Here is a 19,870-nt window from a genome sequence, read left to right on the forward strand (position 1 = left end):
AAGAGAATAATTAAATTGTTCCAACAACAGAGAAATGGTAAATATAAGTAGCACACTCGCGGATTATTCCATTATCTTGAATATTGCAACAACATACAGGCATTTTAGGCTCTGCCTTCTTCTGGGGGAAACATTTCATGAAACATTTTTAAACGGCTGAATTTTCACCATTATTTTGTACGTAAGGTAGAAAACAGTACAGTGCAAGTCGTCATCCGAGGAAATGTTTGGCACGTTAGTGTGCCTGGATTTGAACTTTGAGCATCAGCAGAATACATAATTATTAAATAAAATATTATGCAAATTTACTTACAAACCGTCGTGACACGCTGGTAAGCAACTTGAAATCTGGACGTTAGCCGTTGCCGACCAGACGGATTGAGGAAAAGAAACGTGTGATCAGTTGGAAGCACTCAGGGATCATTGACAGAGGGAAGAAATCCAATCTGGATTTTAAAAGACAACTGAGAATCGAGTGCTCACACAGCAGCACACATCCATCACACAGCTTGAGCGGCTGTAGTGGGAGAAGTAACTTGCGACAGCAATGGCTTCGGGCTTATGAGCTGCATCAAAATACACACACACACACACACACGAAAATACACACACACACACATACACACACGCACACACACATGCAGGTCGTCAGCCTGCTTGCAAAAGGCCTCGGGACTTGAAACAACTCAACACTCTCACTCTCAGGCTCCTGACCCAGAAGTGTCTCGAACTGTTAAATACTGATGTCTCGAGGCTCCCAGGGACAGATACGGTGTTTCCTCCTGAATCGATGTCCTTTTCACACTGAGTTTAGCCGGTCACTTGAGCCGAACAACGGACAGTCTACTGCTATGACTGACGCGTTCAGAGTCGCGTGGGGACAGACATGAGCGCCTTTAATTATACCTCGATGAAGCCAGAGGTCACCTCCCACTTTTTAATTTTTTTTTTAAATGATTAAAAGCTGCTTGGCACGTGAATTTTACCTCATGTGGACTATTTTCAAATGCGTATGAGCCACCCAATACGTGCCCCTGGCTCTTTAGTCGTTCAGCGAGGTTTCCCAAGTGGTCCTGATGTGACTGTAACCACTCAGCATCTAAATGAGTTTCCACTGACTCCTCAGTTTGCGCCACTTAAGGCTCGTGGGAAACTAAACTAAATCTGTGTGCTGCTGTCACCATTGTCTGCCATCTAGTTACAGTATGTTATGGTTGTTTGAGGACTGAACAAGACAATTGACAGATAACTAAACTTTTCGCTGATCTTTGGTTCCCAAATTGTCGGTCAAAAGATGAATGTGAAAGAGCGAAAGATAGACAATGTTCTCTATCCTCTGACATGTATTCAAGTGAAAAGTTTAAACCAAAAGAGTTAAACCAGCAGTTCACAGTGCACTGGTCCCTGACTTTAAAAGTGAGGCTCTTGTGCTTTTGTCTTTTATGTATTACTGTAAATTAAATATATTTGCGTGTTAAAGTGTTAATAGGACTAAACACAATATCTTAAGGCTTCACCTTGGCCTCTGGGGAACATCTGGTTTGCATGTTTTACATAACGAAACAAGAAAGGAAGAAATGACCAGCTACATGACGTGTTTATAAGTAAGGTGTTTTTTGTTGTTGTTGTACTCTGTTGTTAAATCTTTAGACTTTTAAGAGACTTCATTGCTGAAGGACAGATGGATCTTTTGTATGAACCAGCACAAATGTCTATAAAACGCTAATTTGAAAAGAACTGAACAATTTTATTTTCAAAAGACCTGTGAAGAACATAACTGCAGCTTCACAAACGCACGCAGACACAATCATTATTTTTTTTCCAGACCACAGGCTTTCTGAGTCCTCAGTCTCACTCAAGTGAATCTCAAAAAGAAAGTGTTCCACATTCTCTCTCTCTCTCTCTCTCTCTCTCTCTCTCTCTCTCTCTCTCTCTCTCCCTCTCTCTCTCTCTCTCTCTGTCTCAGACAAACCTTTTCTAACTTTACCACTGAAGGTCAAACAGTTCCTCAAGATAAGTTCCTCCTAAGAAATAATCATAGAAATAATTCTAATACATTTTATTTGTAAAGACTGACAAATGCACATTGTGGGTGAAGAGAGGGATTTCGTGGCTGTCACAATAGTCAGATGTGTGCGCACGCGTCTAGATTTGTGTGTGTGTTTTTTGTTGTGAAGAAAAAGAATCTTTCCCTCGTGTCGTTGCCTTCGTTTCACAGCCGACTATAAAATGTAGTTGTTCGGTTTGCCCTTCTCTCTCTTCGAGGAGTAGAAACTTTTTGTTGAAACTACTTTACAGGATCACAAAGTGTGCAGCTTGGTTATGTTCTTTTCTCTTAACCCCTGGGCTCCACAGAGTAGTCTGTAATGTTGTTGGACAATCTGAACGCAATAAAGTACAACGATGATGAACAGCGACTTGCAGCCAAGGAAACATTCGGCCCTTTGAGTTGTCTTGACCTAAAGTTACATATCAGCTTTTTTCCAAAAATCGTCATGAAGTCGAAGTTATGGTCGACATTTTTTGAAATAATATTGGTTGAATTTATTTGCATTCTTCTTACATGGTAGTGTTTTTATTCTCAGTGACAAAATGATGCAAGAAACATAGTTTAAAATAATATACTGCATATACTGTCATCATTCTTCCAAATTTTATCCATTTGCATTGTACCATTCAGCGAGCTGAAACCTTTAGGATCTGATTGTTTGAAATTAATCCGAAACTATTGTGAGAATTGATCAGTTATTTCCAAACAAACATGACAAACATTGATTCGTTCCGTCTTCCCCAATGTGAGAATATGTTTTATATTCACTTTGTGTATTGGTTATCTTGTTGTTTCATATACAACAGAAGTCTGGCATTGGGGATCTCAGGACTTGTGATTTGCACATCTCACTGTTTCCTGAGGTTTTGTAGACTAAACGAACAATAGATTAGTCCTGAGTAAAATCAGCAGATTAATCAATGATGGTAATAATCTGTGATTGCAGCCCAAGCAGCTGAATTTTTAAAGCAATGTTGCAGTAAGGCAGCGTTTGTTGCCGTCCAAGCTGAATCTGGAAGAAATTACTGAAAAGCGGTGAATGTTTTCACCGTTGCTCTCCGTGCTGATGAAAACGCCGGTGACTCTGCGACCCGACCGGGGAAAGCTGCTGGGACAATATGCTTGGTTTTGATCCCCGCTGCAGAGGCTAAGCGGAGGTCACGGTCAATGGAGGTAAATTAGCGAGAGCTGGCCAACGCTAATAACGGCTCACTTGGGGAAGAGTGGAAGTGGAGATGTTTAATGAAGTCAGCAAAGTGATCTGTATTAAGATGAAGATCACTCTGCAGATGCTCTGTCACTGCTTAATGAAATTTTACACTTTTCTCTCTCCGCCCCCGGTGTCTCTCCCAGCTTCCTGCTGATCCTTCCTTCTTCCTCACTTCATTTCCTCCCTTTCATTCCTTACTTCCCTCTCCTGCTTTTGTTTATTCCATCCTTCCACTTTCTCCCGTCTCCTTCGCATCAGTTATTTTTAAACTTGTTATTTCCTCTTCCTCCTGCTCTTCCTTTTTGTCCCGCCACCTACTCCTTGCTTCCTTTTTTTTCTCTTTCTCCTTGTTCATTTCTCCTTCCACATCTCATTTCTCAACTCAATAACCTCCACCTTCCATCCTCCCACACCGTCTCTTAGACCTTTCTGGTTCTCTATCACATCATCAAGCACTGTCTCTCTGTCTTACGCACAGAAGTGCATTTCTAATGCTTTCCTTATCACTGCAGCAGTAAAACGATCTTTCCGTTCCCCCCCCGTCCTCCCTCTTTAAAAAATGAGACGGGAAATAAAGACCAAGGCACGTTGGAAGGGTTTCAAACACTTCTAAATCAAAGGGGCCCGGCGTGGGCACAGAACGAGATGATGGTAATCCTGTGTGAAGAGTACATCCTCGCCAACCAATAATGTGGAGTCACAACGCACAACCAACGGCCCTAATCCCTCGATGCTACCAGTGGGAGAGACACTGTTTTTCAATCACGTCTGAAAGGGAAACGGTATCATTTCAACAACCTTATCATCCAGTTTTTTTTGTCGCGACATCTGCATTTTTAGATTAAGCGTTAAATCTCAAAGTATGAGGTTTTTCTTGTTTCATCTCTGTGCGAACACACAATGAGAGCTTGAATGCACTGCATGTTGGTGGAATAGCAGGGAGCCGGCTGCATTCAAATATCTGTTCTCTGTTACTGCGTCAGTTAAAGAGAAATGTGTTTTCCATTTCAGGAAGAGATATCAAACGGTTGTGACGGAAGCAGTTGGGAAGATGAAAATTGTCCTCGGGCGCTGTTCTGTTCTGGGAAAGAGTTTCGAAACAAAGAAAGTGATACAAAGGAAGAGAAACGCTGCTTCCTAATTAGAGCTTAAAGGAGTCACTTTGGTGGCTTGAAGCTCGTTCCGTGTCGCGATGCTCAGATGAGATGGCAGGAAGCATCGGGTAGCAGTAGCTTTAGGGACCACCACGGGGAAACTCAACTGAAGCGCCTTCTTCTGCTGCCAGCGTTCTTGGAAGTTTTAGATCTACACAGATCTTTACGTTTTTAAAAAGGAATATCGACATATCTGACATCCGGGTTTAGTGTGTTCATTCTTTCTTTTTTGTGCATTTACATCTCTTGCAGCACCTCCGGAGGAAAAGGAAGTAGATCATGTGGAAATAAGTGTTACAGCAGCATCACAGGGCTTCATTTCCACTCACAAAATTAACTTACCAATGCACGAGAAGAAGAATTGTTTTGGTAATAGAAATATACAGTGATGCATAGCGGAAGGAGGGTCATTGATTGTAGTGTTATCATTATTCTGTGCAATGTGTCTATTGTATGTTCTTTTGGTCTGAATATTTCTTCTGCTATTCGCTTTACTTTTGCAGACTACTGACATTCAGTGTTGGTACTCGGCTTTGTTTCACATTGATTGTGGTCCCTAAAAGATTCTCGTGTATGAAAGGGGAATAACGATTATTTTATCAATATAGAGAATATAAAGTGTTGAGAGCAGAAATTATGAGTGATATGTTGAACATTCAAAAAGACAATAATAAATGAAACAAAGAAGAATGCCACTACAATCAAAAAGAAAAGACAATGAGATGGAGACACACTCGGCCAGAAGAACAGACGTACTGTTGGACCAAAAGAAACCGAGAGATACACAGAATAATTTACGGCTTATCATTTCTCATCAAAATCTTTCAATCCTTCTTTTATTTTATCTGTTGGACCAGCTCTCTTGTTTCCACAAAAACAGCGTCTGGTCATTTGCACCACAAAAAAACTACTTTAATCTTGTGTGACCGCTCTCAAGGTCCAACTTTTAAAATAAAATGTTTATTCTAGCTTTTTTTTCTTGCTTATCTTGCTTTTTTTTTTACTATTGCTTATGCATGAGATTGTCCAGTGTCCTCTAACCAACCATTGCCGCTCAGTGAGAGACATTCAACACAGACAGCATCAGGACAGATGTGACACTTGCTCTAGAGGCCTCGGCATGAACCGTGCACGAGTGGCGGCTGCTCCATTAGAGGTGTCAGCAGGGCAGCATAACGCCAACATCAAGCTGCACTCTTCCTCGGCTCAAGATGAGGTCCTGTCAGCTGTAAATTACACCGGCCAAAATCATCATCAGGGTGTCGGCCTTTACAAATGAGTTCTGGAGAGGCAGCTTGGCCGCAGCACCATCTGGAGCCACCGCTATTTGTTGGCAAGAGCAATAATGGAAGTACATGACCGTCTTCCTAGACACTTTTTCCGTCTGGAGAGTAGCTTTGAGATGGAGGCCTTGGGACAGAGGCTGAGCATTTTAGACACCTTCATTTGTCTGAAATGACTGCCTGACTGGCTCCTTATGAAGGCGGGGAGGAACTAATGAGGCTTCATCTTGTAAAAATGCTGAAAACGGTCTTTATGTCTAAAAGAGAAGCAAGAAAAGAACCAGGGAGGCAATGAGGGAGGAGAGCGATATGTAAGAGAAATAAGAAAGAAAGAGTAGAAAGAAATGGACTTTAAATCAATAGTTTGTCTAAAAACGTAAATAAATAACATTCTCCACAAAATGACCCATTTCTTTGTATTCCCTTCAATACTCCTGATATAGTGATGTCGATTGCTTGTTTCTGAGAGCGCTGACACAATTCAGTTAGTCTGTCAAGAATTAATAAACAAAACAAAACAATTGAACGGATGAAAAGCGCTCAAATTGTAGTATAATCGAGTGGTTACTCAGAAGTAAAAGTAATTACGAGAGGTATTTTAAAACTTATTCTAGTATAATCCAGTCATGCTGGAATGAAATACATGTAAGTACAAAGTAAAAAAAAGTCCACTTGAAGACATGATTAAACATTTTTGTCAGTATATAAGTACGTGCGTTTGTGTATATATGTTAGTAGAAATGACATGGACCTCATTTTGCTGCATAATCAGGTCCTGGAAGCAGAAGCGCCCACCCTGTGAGCGAGATACTGACAGGAATACCATATGTACTTAACAACACAACATGTGCTACATGACTAGATACAGCACTAATTGGAACAACAGTCTATTCGTTACTCTCAAGCAAACATGGTAAACATCTGGAGTCAACCTCATCTCAGCTTTTTTAATCGATTTTCAGATGGCTCCTGAACTACTGAAGGACTTTCTGGAGCATGTTCTGCAGTGTTTCAAATGCCCCTTTGATATGCGTCCCCTCTGACGTCAAGAGCCGAGACATCCTCGGTACCCCGGGTACCACATCAAGCTGAAATGAGAGAGCAGGGAGCCATTATGACTTCAAACGACTCGTACCTCCACACGAGGCCTCCTGATTCACTGCTCTTGCAGGCCCTTCACACCAGCTAGCTGCCTTACGCGATATTTTATGGCCACCTGTTCTGGCGCGCTCTGATTAGGCTTTTTGTATGTTCACAACACAGGAGAAAGTGGAGAACTGACAAGAAGCCAGACAAAGAAGAACTCTTCCTCATGTCAACAGTGGGAGTCACTTGAGGCTCCTTACTTGTCAACATGCGCGTTGTGTCGGTGGATAAAAGCGTGTTCTGACATTCTCCTCTCCGGTACCTTTTCGCTTATTACACCGCCATCATTTGAAGTCCTGCTGGACGATGTTCACATTCCAGAGTTGAGCTTCATCAAAGCACCGGGAGCCACGCAGCCTCCCCTGTCAGAAAGTCATTAGTGAGTGGGCTCCTTCAACACACTGGGCTTCCTCTGAACCATTCTTGTGATTGGAAACCTTGAGAATTTCTCCTTTCAAATTGTTGAAAGCAATTATGTGCTCAGGTTTGGAGGTGGCTGAGTCGGGTGAGGTGGAGCCACTAATATTTGATTTGGAGGGTACTTTGAAGTAAAAAGGGGGACTCATTGCTGCCACAAAAGCGTGTGCACGTGGACATGCGTGCACGGTAATAAATGATTCAGAATGTTAAAGAAGTCTTAGCCTTCAGTCTGAAATTGAAATGGAGTCTCTGCTTTAATCTTTGCAGACCACAGCAGACTGAGGCACGAAGGTTACTCGAGGATCAGAGCAGCCACCGGAGCTCTGAGACGCCTGTAATAACAAATTAATAGACGGATGTGAAGCCACAGAGATACCAAAGATCTAAAGATCTATCAATCATGTTTTTTTCTGTACCTTACAGACTATCAAAGTGTGAATGTATCTAAGTCTACATAAATAGACGTTGAATATAAGAAAAAACGTAAAGATAACTTTTAATTATCAGTTAGTTAGCTGATTATTCTTTTTAGAGCTTAGGAAGACAATTTGCCCAAAAGTCACCATCAGAGGGAGACTTTCACAAAATATAAAACAGAGAAAGCAGAATATGCTCATCCCCAAGGACACCAGTGAGGTATCAGTAAAAGTTTGGCTTTATTGCTAGAAAAGTGACTCAAACGACAAAGATAAGTGCAGATTTTACTGATGCATACTTACTAATACATTATATGTTATGTTCTACATTACATTATGTTTTTATTTCTAGTTGTCCCTTGTCAGCTGGTCAGTATCTAACTGTAAACGACTTTGACTCGATGCTTCTTGTAAAACGTGTCCAGCTATTGATTATCAAACTTCAGCCCCGTGAGCAACCAGCAGCTCTGCTTGTGAGCTTTTCTTCATGCTCCCCCAACAGATTGTCACTGATTGATCTGTTTGCCTCCGACTGGAACAACACTTTTCGTTTCTTTTTTTTTTTCCCTTCAAGTGTTGCTTTAATTAATTACTGGCCAGTCAAAATGCGGTGCGATTGATTAATCGCCGCCCTCTGCTGAGCTGAGCCGGACAAATCCTAAAGCCTCTCATTTCCTGTTGCAAGTCGCTCCAAGGTAGTGGCCTTTAACAATAATGATAATCATTTTTGCGATAGCGATTTTGCCCATCTTCCCTCAAAGATAGTGTTTTTTTTTGTGTGGATATTTCTCCCATATCTGATAGATATTTTTTCTTCATTCATCAATTTTTTAATGTGTGCTAAAATCCAGCCCCTTTAGGTCAGACAATGTTGTTGTCTCCAAATTCATTACCTCTAATTAAGAAGCAGATTCTTCTATTATCACCCTCATCTGAATCGTTTGGCACATCTTCCTTCAGCTCAGAAACATTTTCTTGCTCATGGCCTGAGAGGAGAGTATCTTACATTTTGAAAAGATTCAATTTGCTTTGGTTAAAAAAGTTTTGATAGAATTTGGCAACACCACATTAACAATCCCAAAGTTGAAGAATAAGAAGACTTCAGAAGACACAAAATGCACAATTACAGTATGCAACACACCAGTAAGTGTCCAAATGTCACCATACGGCACATTTTTTGTCATGTAGAATTAAATATATCCGCTCAACAAAAGCTCTGTTGGAACCAAAGAAGTGTTGGTTGGTGTTTTCTTCGAGATTTGAAGGCCCTCACTCTGGATTTCTCTGACAAGAAAATTGTGTTTGTTGGGTCAACACAGTTAAAGTCTTCAAGTGGAGCAGTGTGTGTGTGTGTGTGTTTGGGAAATTCAGATAAGAGTTAAAAGTAGTGTTTATTTTCTAAGTATTGACCCAGAGAACATGTTTGTATACACTCAACTGAGCATGTGTTCCTCCCCTTGTCTCCTCCCTCTATCTGTCCATCTTGACTCACCTCCTCGTGTGCAGGTCCACCTGTTGAAGGACCAGCTGACGGCGGAGGCCACGGCTCGGCTGGAGGCCCAGGCTCGAGTCCACCAGCTGCTGCTGCAGAACAAAGACCTGCTGCAGCACATCTCCCTGCTGGTCAAACAGATTCAGGAGCTGGAGCTCAAGATGTCGGGACCCAACTCCAGTAAGTGAGACGTATGCACGTACATTCTGCATGCTGGAGTTTATATCCACGAGTGCACGCTTGTTGACTTGTAAAAGTGAACGGCTATAAAGAAACAGACACATGTTTATGGGCCACTCGGGCAGAATATAAGTTTTATGTAAGTGGTAGCCTAATAGACGTTATAACAGCAACACCTCACCACCATTCAGACCCAGTAAAGTGAAGAGACAAGTTAGCATGAATTATATGTGCATAGATTATCAACAGCTTATCAAACATTCACTTAAAATAATATTTCGGTCAGTATGTGCAAATTATATGTAAAAAAAACATTGTAAATCCTATTTACTAGAATAACTTAGATCGCACACACACACACCTCTGCAAAGACAGCACTGTCCTCTCTATGAGTTGTTTAAACAGTAGAAATGTACCCTGCCTTCGGCTCAAGTTGGGCATCACAGTACATCTGATGTAAACAATCCCAGAATACATCCACAATATATAAATAAATACTTGAGAAAGTAACACAAATATTATTGAAAACTATCATATCTATCTCAGAGTGTTCAGAAGTCCTTTAACAAAGTCCTGAAAATGCAACTGAAATAAACTAAAAGAGCGAATTCACCAAGAATGTATTGCAGACGCATATAGCCCCATGAGTTCTGCACCATTTGGAGCAACTATCTTCCCCGTCTTGAGGTCCCTTTCACAAAGACATTTTGCACGAATGATATTACAGCAGGGTCTGACGGTCCGCTCCACTCAGCCCTGGCTTCTCGTGCCTCCCTCCCTCCTTTCCGGCGGCGTGGTGTCGGTGTCGGCTCCCAGCAGGGACTGACGGAGCAGTGAGCCGAAGCTCGGCTCTTGGCAGGGGGTGTTGTTGGTCTCTGAGCTTTTAGCCTCCTGCTGGTGCTCTGTTCGCCTGCCGAGGGCAAAGAAGCCTGATGTGGGTCTGACTGCCGGAGGCCTCACTGGAGTCTGAGCTCGAGGAGCCTCCGGGGCCACCTGTGAGCCGTAGATCGTTTCGGCAGATTCCGCTAAGAATTAGACCAGATGAAGAGACATTGCAAATATATAAGTAGTAGCAAATAGTCTTGTTTGCTAAAGCTTGTGAGTACTCTTGTAAAACTGGGAATGCTCTGTTTATCGTGCACCACACATGTTTTGTTAGCTGTTTTGTATCTGTCCACGACCTCCTGTCTCCTCTGTCTCTATCAACAGCTTCACTCTTTGTTTGGCCTTTTTGACTACTCCGTGAAGCACCATCTTGTCTGTATTATCACAGTCCAGCCTGCCCTCCAGTTCACACTTTTGCGAGAGACTATGTGTATCTTATCAGACAGAAAATCCCCAAATCAGTGGGGAAAATATTGTCTCTTTGCCACCTCTGCATGTTGAACATGTTTTAAAGAACTGCATTTCGCTCAAGGTCAGAAAAATATAATGTGATGAGGGATGCAAAATATATGATGGAATCTCAAAATATACATGAAGAAATGCAAAGATCCATCCTTTTTGATGCAACAGACCTTTCTCACGACACATGTATGCAACTCAAACACAGATATGCAACTCATAGTTTCAATTACGGTTCATTATGGTCAGTTCAAGAGGGCTGGGCTGGTGCATGTTGGCTCAGCATCATTATCCCCCACCTGATGGAGCTCATTAATGTCTTTTTTTCTGTTGTCACAAAGAGGTCTATCACACAGCGATTAGTAGAAGTCTACAGCTTGACACATGGTCTGGCTATGGCTGAGAAGATGTGGGATCCTCTGAAAGGAATATTCTTAAAATAGACGTTTGAGGTTCTAAAATAAGTTCCCAGGGTTTTGAAATTGTGTTTGTGAGTTTAACAAAGTGTTGCACAGCGGGGTTTTTGTTGTTGTTGTTGTTTTTTGCAGGTGATAAGCCATTAAACACATGAATCTGTGCATGACTTCCTGGATCATATTTGATTTTCTCACCAGTACCTTCATCAACACGCCCCCCAACAACTCTGCCCCCTGAGCTGTTTTACCCGCGGGACCGCGCTCGGTTGAATCCCCACTTTCTTTATAACGCATCTTTTAATTAGTTTTTCCCTCTCGCTCGCTGTTCGGCCTGAAAAATTGTCTTTCACGCTCCCTGTGTGTCTGATAAAACCGCGCCGCAGATTTGACACAAATCCTCTTTTAGATTTCCGTCGCACAAACGAAGAGGAAACGGATTATACTTAAGGGAAGTTTCCATGGCTGTTTTTTAGCGTGCTGTTACTGATTTTTGAGAACACTAAAACTGCTGTGAAACCGACGACAGCTCCATCCTCCACGGAGAAGCAAACTACAAACTATTAATGTGTATGGCTCATTAGATGTTATTATTATTATTACAAATATTCCTTTAAAGTATCATTTTCTCAATTTTTGAGCTGCAGGTTCTTTCTCAAAAATACATGTTTCACTGAGCAGCCCTGACGATGATGAAATGCTTTGAAACATGCTCGTTGTTTTTTTTTCCTGCTTACCCAAAACAACATTGATTTATTGGTAACTTAGTGATTTATTTTGTTAGAGTTGTTAAGGAACTGCTTTCCACCACCTTTCACAGATATCTATATCTCTTATATTATTCTCCTGTCGTGGGTTTGGGATGGTGATGGCAGATGAATTTAAATCAAGGCACGGTTTTGAATGTAATATGAAATATGGTGTGTCCTTTCTTCCTTGTCTCTCCCTCCCTTTGCTCATGCATCACTTTTTCTGTTCCCCTCCCCTGTTGTTCCATCTCATCTCTCTGCAGTGGGATCTCAGGACAGCCTGTTGGAGATCACCTTCCGGTCTACAGTTCCTCCAGTGCTCTGCGACCCCACAACACCCAAACCCGACATGTCCGCCCTCAACCTGCCCGCGTTGGGCCCCACTGACGGGACCGGCAACGCCTTCTCGTCTTCCAACGGGACTCTAGGAAGCCCCCTAGGTAGGGACAAGTGTCTTCTCAACCTGGAGCGTTTCCGTTTCCTCCCGGGGCCTCCTCAACTCCCCTCGCCTCCCCCGCTGCGCAAGGCCGACTGGCCCGAGAACGAGGGCCAGGAGGTGTCCGAGGGCACGGTGAACTTGTTGTCCCGCGACATCAAATCTCTGGGCATCCTGGACTTTGCCGCGAGGTTTCGCGAGTCAGGCATCGCCTCGGAGTACGAGTCGAACACGGACGACAGCGACGACAACGAGGACGACGGCGAGGACGATGAGGAGGGGGAGGGGATGGAGATCTTTGGCTGGGGGAGGGACGAGGAGACCCTGAGGCTGCTTAATGTTCTCAACAGACAGGGAACTCCAGACTGTCTGGGAGATGAAATAGCAGTGTAACACACTAACCTGCTCCCCCAAAGAATCAACAGCCTTTTTACCTGTTTCTGTCCTTTCACAGAGACTACCCTGTAGGAATAACCATGTAGTGAACTAACCTCTTTCACAGTTATATGTACAAGGTGTAACGTAGTTGAAATTGCATATCAGAGAAAGGAAAGACTCGGAACAGATGAAAGCTAATTCAGTGGAGGCGGAAAAGGCAACTTGAGTTGTCCTGATCAGGGCAAAGTGAATCTGGTTGGGTAATGTAGAGATCCTAGACAAATGAGCCACTCATGTGTTGTTAGGGTTAACATTTTTTCTTAGCAGAGGGAGGAGAACCTTAGCAACTTGATTTACTTTGATAGAAGTGGGTTGGCTCCAGATTGTCTCCCTTGCTCACTGGCTGGGGTGCTATGCGTTCAGTGCTGCCACGGGTAGCCAAATGCTATTAGCCACATTTATTCATTCATTTACTTCTTACACTGGGTGAGTTGCTATAAGAACACACACCTCCCCTCTATGTGTCTACTTTGACATACTTCTCACACCAAAAAATATATATTTTATTTATCAAATTATTTATTTACTATTGTTACCATGTTGTATTAAGTGTCAGGGCCGTCAGACGGTCCTGTCTTGGATCAGGGCCCCAGGTTGAGACCAAAGTCCTGAACCGGAAGCTGAGAGGAGCCACGTGAATGTAGGAGGCAGCAGCAACAACCGCTGGTCCGGCTTCAGATGAGTGCACGCTGTTCCTCACTCGGAGCCAGTGCGTACACTCTCGGTTTGCTGCTGTTAAATTCATAGTTTATTGGGGAATTACACTTGAGGAATATTTATATCACCTTACGTATTCCCTCCTGGTCACACCTGTGATCCAAGTCTCAAGAGACAACTGTGTGAATCTAATCTCGACACACTTATTCTTTAAAATCTTACTTTCTTCATTTCCTTTTTGCCTTCTCTCTTCATTACACGCTCAAACCTCAAATCCGTAGATATATATCACACACACTCTCCCGAAGTCTCCACCCAGCTCTCTGTTGCTTAATTTCAATTTGAGAGTTCTGTCACAAAATCAGGGAGCTTATCTTCAAAGTCTTTTCCTCCTGTGAGTTCGCCCGTCTTTAATCGTGGAGATGTAAACATGGAATTTTACCAAAAGCTAAGGTTAGCTCAGGGGCAAGCCTTCACTTCATCATAATAGGGAGCGCAACTGTCAGTCATGCTGGCAGGAACAAGACGACAGGGTCTGGGGACCGGAGAGACAGATGAGCTCTTGTCCTTGCTGGAGAGAAAAGTGACTCTTCGGATGAACACTTCAGCCAAATCCGGCAAGGAACTGTGTTACTGCCTCTGTTTGGAGAGTTCATAATAATAATAATTATTATTCAAAGACTATTTTTAGACAAAAATCTGCATCTGTACTGTACGTACAAACTGTGTTTTCTGTGCCATCCCACAGAAGTGTGGAACTTCTCCGTCCTTGACTTTTCTGCAGGCTGCCCTCTTTTTGTCTCATCCCAGTTTGTTGACTTGGTAGTCAGAGCATGTTTGCACTCTCTTCACTTGTCCACACATTTAGCCCAGCTTTTTTTAATTTATGTAAAGCCAGGATTAGTTGGACCTCGAGGAATGCTGTTTGTTTCTTTCATTCCTCCCGTAAACAAAAGCTCTTCCCTCGTGCCAGAACAGCGGCTTGCCCATGACGGCCAAAAGTGGTCTCATTCGTTTGAACCCATCTCTGAGCACAATGCGGTATTAAAGTGTTCGTTTTGTTTCATGATGACGGCCACAGAGTGTTCTGTCTGAGTACTGTAGCTCCAGTTTATCAGAGCCGTGGTTGGTACAGGCCAGTATTTGGCAGCAGTAGAAGCTGCAGAGATCTGAGGGGGAATCAGGCCAGTTCTCAGTGGGCTCACTATCTTTCTCAAAGAGCTTCAGCCGGATAGGATCAATCCAATTGTGTGAGAGTCCAGTGAACTAACTCTCAGATAGTCACTCCCTTTCTGAACATGTCTGTATAAAAGGATAGTAGAGATTCAATCAGAGATGTTATTTCTTTGAAAGTTTGTTTGGAAATTAGCGTCAACTTAATCAGTCTCTGTCAAGTGTGTTGGAGTCAGCGGTTCTATCAAAACTACACAAACCGAGGGCCATTTGACATTTAGTCCGTGAAATTAAAATACGAAATGAAACTATGGAAATCATACCCCCGGGCTGCATAAACCGATCTTTAAACAGAGACCCAATCCGAGGATAACGGGGTCCAAGAACATCTAGACGTTGGCAGGATGATGCTCCGTGAATTAACGAGCAGCCACCGTCAAAAATAGTGGAACAAAAATAAAAAAACTTAAATTGTATGTCCATTCTTGTTATGATCTTTATTACACAAATCACAGGACTTGAGGGGAGACACAGACCCCTGGGCCGAACATAAACTGTGGACATCGTGGTTCATGGTCGGCGCCTGATGTCCACGAAGGTGCCCCATCATCACATGTTCCACTTGAGGTGTTTTGTTTTCATTCATATTGAATCAATTACCAAAAATGATCTTAAAACACACTGAAAAACTCCCTAAACCATATTCACACCCACTACACTCTTCGCTTCCCTTTCTTTCTGTGTCGCCAGCCGTTAGAGTTCGTCAGTTCTTCTGAAGCGCTCGCTTTTCTTTTAACATGTTCGACACCCAGATCCGACGTGTGTGTCGGTTTGAAGGATGTTCTCTCGGTTTGACACCCTCTGATCCACATCATCTTCTCTCGTTTCGTTTTCTATTCAGATTTTTTACATCATGACTATTATGGCTTTAACACGTGAAAAAATCTGACGCTGCATCTGAAGTGTGACAGACAGCACAACATCAGGGTAAAGATAAGCAACAGGCTTAATGCTGAAATAATAATTAGAAACAGATATTTAATTTCCAATCAGCAACAGAATCTATAAGTACCATTTGACTCCTATTTCAGCAATCAACATCAGATAATGTGATCATTTAAAATGGAATGAAACAGCCCTTGAAATTGACCAAATATATATTCAGACCTGTTGCAATGAATCAGCAGTTAAACACATCTTCACACTGACAATACAATGATTTAAAAAAACATGACCACATCTTGTGATTCAATAATCGCATTTGATCAAAGAACCCCATTACATTATCAGGTAAGACATTACTTCAACATCAGGCCCAATGACATTTTTGACTTATGCAGAAAGAGGTGGCCTAGAAGGACGTTTCTGCAGAACGGGCATTATGAAAGTGATTTATGTGAAGGTGCTATCAGGAAGAAAAAAAAAATATTTGGAATTACGTCAGTCCTCCTTCTTGTGCCCTCGTCCCGCAAACGTGACTATTTCAAACAGAGACAGCGAGGTCTGTTAAAGTCCAGAGGCAAAGCCGGTGCCCACACACAACCAAACACAGTAAACAGAACTAACGTGCCAGCGAGGTGTTGCATTTTTAGCTCCCTGTCAAATGTGATTTTGTACAAACCTAAATGCTTCAGACTAAACCTGCTGTTATGAGATTATGGCAATAGCATAATTTGTTTATTTTGCTGAGTCATCACTCATCCTCATGGCACCCTGAAAACAAATGATCACAATCAAATCCTGCCTTAAATGTGCTGCCAGTTGGTAAAACTTGCATCCCAAATCCATTGTTAACAAGTTGTGTGAAGAAAAAAGAAAGAAAGTCCAACACATCAAAGTTTACTATTTTTCTTTTCTAGGACTTGTTGTCTGTTGTTCTAATGTGAAAAGCTTTGTACACAATTAGTTTGCACTTTGCATCAAACATTGGTTTGAACCAGTGGTGAAACTGTATTTTCCTAGTATTTTAGTTCCTGTTAGGACATGATCATAAGTATAGAAATAAATTTAAAGAGTAAGAACTCTGTTTTCTCTTTCTGCGTCCTTCGCTTGTGTTGTTTCAATTAACATGCCTGAACATGTCTTTATGCTAAACTCTCTCTCTCGTGTTCCCAGCCTGCTCTCGACACTTTTCACTATTCTGGCCTTTGGTGTGAATGCTCCCTTGCATATCATCTATATTTCTCTCACATGTGTTTGACCTTATTCTCCTGTCATCTCTAGAACCCAGCTCTTCCTCAGACCTCTCCCAAATGCCAGACGTACTGTAAACGGTCTCTCGTTGCTGATTTATCTATCAGTGTTTCATGCTGTGTGGTTGCTAAAAAAAAAAAGAAAAAAAAAGACGACAACCCTTTGGCCTTTATCTTGATGGAGATGCTGGAGGTCTGTAACCGCTGTGTGTGGACCTTGTGTTCAGGGGTTAGTAGGGAGATCACACGCATAAGCTGGGGGGAGATTGCTTTCGCTTTGACAGTCCTGTGTGTGGTTCTGTAAAGTTTGAAAGTTTGAGCTCATTCCTACATCTTTAACTAGTTATTGATTCGGCCTTCAATGAATTTATATTGTGACAAGTGTGTAGATGTGTGTGTTTGTGGTTGCTGGTGTGCACATGTGAGAGTGAGGCCAGTTGTGATCATCTACCTTTACATCAGAGTCACCACAATGTGCTTTTAGCTCCCATAACAGACGCTCTGGCTTCAGGGTACCAGCCAGCGGGATCGTCTCTTTAGCTTTAGGAACACGTTTTCAGAAGTTTTCTGTTCATACTGCAAGAAAGATGTGTATATACTTTGACTTGATAGGAAAACTTTGGAGTTATGTCCGTTTTCACACACTCATTGTTTTTTTATTGAACTCAAAATCATGGAAAAATATTTATCTGATAAAATAAGATTAGGAGCGCCCACTGTGGAATCGCTGCGTCAACACAGTACAAACATCGCAACGCATTTGCTTCTCAAAGGGTCTTTTAACCGATTAAATTTCACTCTCTATTCTTCAAAGTGCTGAACTGCCGGTCCGATCTCGTCCTTTATCTGCGTCTGTTTGTCTCTGTCACACGCCGCGGTTTCCCCTCCTCTCTGCATTCATTAATCGTCCGATGGGGCTTGTCGTTGCCGTCTGAGAACCACGGTGCCAACCGGTCCATCCGAGCACAGCGGGCTTTGGTGACTTCGTATCGATTCCCCCGTCACGGGCATGTGTTGTTGAAACTGGGGTTAACAACTGCGACAGCTCGGGAGCAGCGCAAATCAATACTCGTCCTTACAAGCTCGGTCTGTCACCTGCAGGGACGCGCTTTCCGAGACCCAGCCAGCCGTCGTCTGACATACCGACACAGAATTGGTTGTGACGCGTTCTGTTCGGTCTGTCAGGAGCACAAGTGACACCTTTATTATCATTTTATTTTTGCGGTTTTGTGCTCCAGCACATTGGATGTGAAATGTACAACAAGGTTCACGTAACTGTAGAACAGTTTGAGGATGTTTACGTCTTTGTTGGCTGGACAGTTTGGGACTTGGTGCCTTTTTCAAAGACATCCTTTCATTCTAAGGACGATGCAGCAGCTCAATGATCCGAAACCAAGGGAAGGAAACCAAAACTTTTTTTAAGGGCGAAGCGGATTTTGTTCTTCGCTGATGGAGCCGGTCACGTGATAACTGATATTGTGTTCAACTGCTAAAAACAGAGTACAGAAAAAACTTAATTCAGTCACATAATACATACATATATCATTTTTTGTAAACTCAACAGATACATTGTTAAAGCACCATAAATCCAAAATCCAATAGTGCCATAAAGCAGTCCTGCTAATTGATTGAACATCCCCACAATGGAAGAAAAACTCACGCAGAGATTTTAAACGGATAGCTGCCACGATATAACGGTAACACTTGACACATTAGTTTCGTCTCACGATAAATATATAGCTAAAAGCTCATATTTATCGTTTCATTTCAGATATAAAGGGCTACCGTAAGTAAGTCATTAAAGTCCTTTTTATGTAAATTAAAAAAAATAAACACAATTACAAAATGCTTCACACACAAAATAAATGATGATAAAAGTGAAAAGGAGTTATGGGCCAAACTGAAACCAACCAAAACATAAAACAGAGATAGAGATCTATAAAAAAAAAAAAGACTGGCCTATAAAGATGTTTTTTTAAACAGTCCATAAATTCAGTGAATCTGTTTGGGGAAGCTGATTCTGAATCACCAGAGCTCCACTGAAGCGCTGCCCGGGTTCAAGCTAGCTCTCGGTGAGGAAAAGGAAATCTCGCACGCTAATGTGTCCGAACCCCTGCAGCCGGGTTCCTAAAAGCTGGTGGAAAGAGTGCCGGCCGTGAGAGCAGCAGATCACGCCCACGGCGTTAGAAAAAGATGTTCAGCTATCACACAGCGCTGTCTTGTTTCTGGTGTCTATATAGTGTTTCCATCTGAGAGCACCCAAGTCAAATCTGAGTCTGAAACAACGTGCACCACGCATCCACAAACAGCTCCGGCGTATTAAGTGAGTGAGCCCTGTGCTTGTGAGGAGCTGCCCGAGGTTGTTTTGTTAATGTGAAGTGATGCTGGCGGAGACGTGAGGCGGCGGTGGGTCACGTATAAACTAACACTCACAAACAGACCATCGCAGTGCTTAAAATTAATGTCCATGTCTGCACCAGCCGAGCGGAGGGAATAAAGGACTTTAAAAGCCGAGCTATTAATCCTCTAACCTCGGTATCAATGATCAGAGTCAAACAGGAGCCCACCAGACAGCCAAGAGTCCCGCTAAGGACGGAACGATCTTATGACATCCATACAGTATTCGTTAGAATGTGTGCTTCGGCTTCGTCGGGAGCATCCCTTACCGTACCTGCATTTAACAGCTTTCAGTATATTTTAGGGCTGGAACAGTCAGTTGATTAATTGAAATGGAAAGAAAATGTACAATTTTGATCATCAAATGGTTGTCTATGTAATTTATCAACATTTGCTTGGTTTTCCCTGTTGTATATCATTTTAAATTGAAAATACCTTTGACAAAACAAGCTTTTGAGGCCATTACCTTGAGGGTTTAAGAAATAGCTTCAAGCATTTCTCTGAACATAGACTGGAATGATGAATAGTTTCATTGACAGATGAGTCACTAATAAAAGTAATCCTTAGTTGCAGCCGATGAGCACATTGTGTCCCCACGGTCAGTGTGTGTTCTGGTTGCTGCGCTCGACAGCATTACAGCATATTCTCATCAGGTCGTTGGATTTGAACTGGCGACCTTCCCCTCGCCTCTCTAACCCTCTGGCTGCCACTGCGTGGTTA

At 42.5% G+C, this 19,870-nt stretch overlaps 1 protein-coding gene across 2 annotated transcripts in view; it reads left to right on the top strand.

Moving 5' to 3' along the window:
* The window catches only part of nos1apa (nitric oxide synthase 1 (neuronal) adaptor protein a), a 139,681-nt gene that overhangs the window by 103,518 nt on the left and 16,293 nt on the right, over positions 1 to 19,870 (top strand). For both annotated transcript variants that reach the window (XM_068589569.1, XM_068589570.1), the window contains exons 9-10: positions 9,186 to 9,351; positions 12,121 to 12,297. In XM_068589569.1, coding sequence (XP_068445670.1) covers positions 9,186 to 9,351; positions 12,121 to 12,297 — 343 coding nt within the window. The remainder of the gene's footprint in view (positions 1 to 9,185; positions 9,352 to 12,120; positions 12,298 to 19,870) is intronic.

Source organism: Clinocottus analis, unplaced genomic scaffold (assembly GCF_023055335.1).
Source record: "Clinocottus analis isolate CAN_PGR_092001 unplaced genomic scaffold, fCliAna1.0.p SCAF_23, whole genome shotgun sequence".
In the NCBI taxonomy this organism is placed as follows: Eukaryota; Metazoa; Chordata; class Actinopteri; order Perciformes; family Cottidae; genus Clinocottus; species Clinocottus analis.